The following is a 5,000-nucleotide window of genomic DNA, read 5'->3' on the forward strand; positions in this document are numbered from 1 at the left end:
AGAGAGACAGACAGACAGACAGACAGACAGACCATCACACAAGGTGTGGGGGGGGGATGGTCCAGTAGATGAGAGAAAGGCGCTGTTTAAAGTAACGTTGTGCAACGATTACAACATCGTCACCATGACGACCTCCGCCAGCAGAGATGTGGGTTAGCGTAAGGACAGCAACTCGTATCTCGGTTAGCGTTTTACCTTCGCCTAGCAACGCCGGCGGAGAGAGAGAAAACGCTAGCGAGCTGAAACGTCTTGCTGACGCATCTCTGACCTCTAACCTTTAACCTTTAACCTTTAACCCCCCCCCCCCCCGACCCGTCATCAACACAACAGCTTCCTGTGACGCGAGACATCCCTCTTCCTGTTCACTGACGTGGCTGTTTGTGTCTCGTGCCAGGACACAGAAACAGTTATTGATGTAAACCGTTAACACAGTCTGATCATTCGGTCCGCATGTCAGCAACCAATCAAAATGCTCAGACTTTAACAACGGAACTACGTTTCAACGTGTGTTGAGAATCAACACAACACAAACTCGCTAGTCAAGCCCAAAACACTGCAACAATGCAACGGATTGGATGAGTAATCCCCACTGCTACCTAGTTAACTAGAACACTACTTTACATTGTTACCTAGTTAACTAGAACACTACTTTACATTGTTACCTAGTTAACTACAACACTACTTTACATTGTTACCTAGTTAACTACAACACTACTTTACATTGTTACCTAGTTAACTAGGACACTACTTTACATTGTTACCTAGTTAACTAGAACACTACTTTACATTATTACCTAGTTAACTACAACACTACTTTACATTGTTACCTAGTTAACTACAACACTACTTTACATTGTTACCTAGTTAACTAGAACACTACTTTACATTGTTACCTAGTTAACTACAACACTACTTTACATTGTTACCTAGTTAACTACAACACTACTTTACATTGTTACCTAGTTAACTAGAACACTACTTTACATTATTACCTAGTTAACTACAACACTACTTTACATTGTTACCTAGTTAACTACAACACTACTTTACATTGTTACCTAGTTAACTAGAACACTACTTTACATTGTTAGCAGGCTCACAGAACAAGCTGTGTTAGCTGACTAGCGACGTGTGTCGTTGGTTTTCAACAGCGGGGGAAATGTATTCACATTTTCTGAAAGAAAAGTCCGATCGTCACATCGGATCCCGACATGAGGACCAAATGATCAGAGGGTGTCACATGGTACTAAAGTGTACCGATGTTCGTGACTCAATGTGATGATGATGTCATCACATGATGTCACCTACATCACATGATGTCACCTACATCAGATGATGTCACGACCACATTGTTGTCGCCTCAACATCAAGAGGGGTGTGATGTGGGATGGGTCAGGCACTTCTCCCATGATTTTGCTTTGGTGGTTTTAGTCAGTTAAGTTACCGTGGGGGAACTGACGATTCCACATCACCCCGGCTTCACTGGTACCATACTAAACTCTGTCTGTCTGCCTGTCTGTCTGTCTGTCTGCCTGTCTCACATCTGTGTGCTTCCTGCTCCTCCGCCCTCTGCGCTGCTGCCACCCTCCCTTCCTCCCCTCCTCCCCACCACCCTCCCCCCCTCCCTCCCTCCATCCGTCCCCTCCCTTCCCTCCCTCCCTCCGTCCCTCGCCTCCCCTCCCCCCCCTCCCTCCCTCCATCCCTCCCCTCCCCCCCCCCTCCCTCCCCACCACCCTGCCCCCCTCCGTCCCTCCCCTTCCCTTCCTCCCTCCATCCCCCCCCCCCCCCCCCCCCCTACCAGACGTGCCCCGGCTGACTGACCTGACCTTCGAGGACGTGACCGACAGCACCATCAGGCTGACCTGGCGGCCCCTGAACCACACGGCGGTGACGGGGTACCGCGTGACGGTGGCGGCGGCGGGGGAGAGCGCGCCGATCTTCCAGGACACGGTGGAGTCCGGCGCCGGCTACTACACCGTCTACGGGCTGGAGCCCGGCATCGCCTACGACATCAGCGTGGTCACCGTCACCGAGAGCGGAGAGAGCGAACCCACCACCGTCACGCAGCAGACCGGTGTGTGAAGGGGGGGGTGTGTTAGTATGTTGTTAGTGTGTTAGAGTGTTAGCGTGTTGTTAGTGTGTTAGTGTGTTAGTGTTAGAGTGTTAGTGTTGTTAGTGTGTTATAGTGTTAGTGTGTTAGAGTGTTAGTGTTAGTGTGTTAGTGTGTTAGAGTGTTAGTGTTGTTAGTGTGTTAGAGTGTTAGTGTGTTAGTGTGTTAGTGTGTTAGAGTGTTAGCGTGTTAGTGTGTTGTAAGCGTGTTGTTAGCGTGTTTGCAGTTCCGTCTTGTCTCTGGTACTCGTCCCTGTTTACAGATGGAACACACGTCATGCCTGGGGTGAGATCCAGACAAGGGCTTGACGTGTGTGTGTGTGTGTGTGTGTGTGTGTGTGTGTGTGTGAGAGACCAGATGGTTAGGGTTTAGGGTGGGTCTCATCTCCTCCTCAGCCTCAGATGTGGTCAGCTGACCTCTGGAACATCTGTTACCATATGCTAATCAGCTGTTACTAATAATAGCTTTCCCCCTCCCCTCTCTCCCTCCACCCTCCTTCCTCCTCTCCTCCTCCTCTCCTCCCTCCTTCCCTCCCTCCCTTCCTTCCTCCCTCCCTCTCTCCCTCCCCTCCCTCCCTCCTCCCCTTCCCTCCCTCCCTCCCTCCCTCCCTCCTTCCCTTCCTCCCTCCCTCCCCTCTCCTTCCCTCCCTCCCTCCCTCCCTCCTTCCCTTCCTCCTCCCTCCTTCCTCTCCTCCTTCCCTCCCTCCCTTCCCTCCTCCTTCCCTCCCTCCCTCCTTCCCTCTCCTCCCTCCCTTCCTTCCTCCCTCCTCCCCTTCCTCCCCTTCCCTCCCTCCCTTCCTCCCTCCTTCCCTCCCTCCCTTCCCTTCCCTCCCTCCCTTCCCTCTCCTCCCTCCCTTCCTTCCTCCCTCCTCCCCTTCCTCCCCTTCCCTCCCTCCCTCCCTTTCTCCCTCCTTCTCTCCCTCCCTTCCTCCCCTTCCTCCTGCCCTCCCTCTCTCCCTCCCTCCCTCTCTCCCTCCACCCCTCCCTCCCTTCCTTCCCTTCCTCCTCTCTCTCCCTCCCTTCCTCCTTCCCTCCCTCCTCCCCTTCCTCCCTTCCTTCCTCCTTCCCTCCCTCCTCCCCTTCCTCCCTTCCTCCCTCCTTCCCTCCTCTCTCCCGCCTCCCCTTCCTCCCCCCTCTCCTCCCTCCCTTCCCCCTCCCCTTCCTCCCTCCCTCCCCCCTCCCTCCCTCCCCCTCCTCCACCCCCAGCCGTGCCGGCCCCTACAGACCTGGGTTTCGGGGAGGTGGGTCCCGTCAGCATGCAGGTGCTGTGGACCGCCCCCGTCGTCCCCGGCAACCGGCCCGTCAGCGGCTTCGTGGTCAGGTACCATCCCCTCGACGACGGCGATGACATCACAGAGAGCAGCGTGGGAGGGGCCTCCAACAGCGTGGTGCTGCGCAGTAAGACACACACACACACACACACACACACGCATACCCAGACACACACACACACACACACACACTTTATTTTATTTTATTTTACCTTTATTTTAGAAGGCGAGACAATTAAGAACAAAATTCTTATTTACAATGCCGGCCTGCCTCATAAGGGGAAAGGGGAGGAGGGCTGAAAGATAAAACATGTTAAAAACAAAGCACAATAAGCATTAAACACATGCATGTAACACAAACAATACAACAAAAGCACTAACGGACATCAAGAATGGAATACAACAGTAAGCACAAAAAGCAGACAGGCAACACAAGACAATACAATACAACAAAACGCACTGGGACACAGCCAAGCAAACACAACAATACAGCAGTAAGCACTGATACACAGTCAGGAAAGACAATAATACAACAATAAGCGCTGGGACACGACCAATCAACACAGCGATACAACATAGACACTAAGACAACCAGTAAACAAACCAATACAACGATACACACTGAGACACAGTCAAGCAAACATAAATACGGTACAACAATAACCACTGAGACACAGCCACCAAATACAACAACAGCAATAAGCACTTACGAAACAGGCGTACCCAGACACACGAAACAGGCGTACCCAGACACACACACACACACACACACACACACACACACACACGCATACACAGTCAGGTAGGACACACACACACGCATACCCACACACACACACACGCATACACACACACACAGAGACACCTGACTGTGTGTGTGTGTGTCCTACCTGACTGTGTGTGTGTGTGTGTGTGTGTGTGTGTTCTCTCTGCAGACCTGATCTCCAACACAGAGTACCTGGTCAGCGTGGTGTGTGTGTACGAGGAGAGGGAGAGCTCTCCGCTGGTCGGCACCCAGAAAACCAGTGAGTTACTGTTAACCCCTGACCCCTGACCCCCGGGCCTGTTTGACCCCTGACCCTGGCCTGTTTACACCCTGAGATAACCCCTCTCCTCGCCCTCCCCTCCCCTCCCTCCTCCCTCCTCCTCCCCCTCCTCCCTCTCCTCCTCCCCCCCTCCCTCCCCTCCCCCCTCCCTCTCCTCCCTCTCTCCCCCCCCCCTCCTCCCTCTCCTCCTCCTTCTCCTCGCCCTCCTCCCTCCCCCTCCTCCCTCTCCCCTCCCCTCCCCCCCCCCCCCTCCTCCCTCTCCTCCTCCTCCTCCCTCCTCTCTCTCCCTCCTGCAGCGTTGGACTCTCCTTCGGGTCTGCGGTTCTCCGAGGTTCTGACCAACTCGTTCACGGTCCACTGGCTGGCGCCCCGGGCCATCATCGGCGGGTACCGCATCCGCTACCAGATGGCCACGGGGGGGAGGGCCAAGGAGGAGCGGCTGCCCCCCTCCAGGAACCACTTCACCCTGACCGGCCTGGCCCCCGAGACGGAGTACAACGTCCACATCTACGCCGTGGCCGGAGCCCAGGACAGCGCCCCCCTGGCAGGGCGCCAAGCCACCAGTAAGCCACGC

General features: G+C 54.2%; 1 protein-coding gene across 1 annotated transcript in view; it reads left to right on the forward strand.

Annotated features, from left to right (window-relative positions):
* Positions 1–5,000, forward strand: part of LOC308175576 (fibronectin-like) — a gene marked incomplete at both ends in the record, with an annotated part of 34,992 nt that overhangs the window by 19,430 nt on the left and 10,562 nt on the right. Inside the window, 4 exons of the mRNA XM_080551217.1 lie at positions 1,802–2,074; positions 3,316–3,507; positions 4,316–4,405; positions 4,723–4,989. Coding sequence (XP_080407343.1) covers positions 1,802–2,074; positions 3,316–3,507; positions 4,316–4,405; positions 4,723–4,989 — 822 coding nt within the window. The remainder of the gene's footprint in view (positions 1–1,801; positions 2,075–3,315; positions 3,508–4,315; positions 4,406–4,722; positions 4,990–5,000) is intronic.

The sequence above is a fragment of the Nansenia antarctica genome, assembly GCF_963989245.1.
Source record: "Nansenia antarctica genome assembly, contig: SCAFFOLD_471, whole genome shotgun sequence".
Lineage (NCBI taxonomy): Eukaryota > Metazoa > Chordata > Actinopteri > Argentiniformes > Microstomatidae > Nansenia > Nansenia antarctica.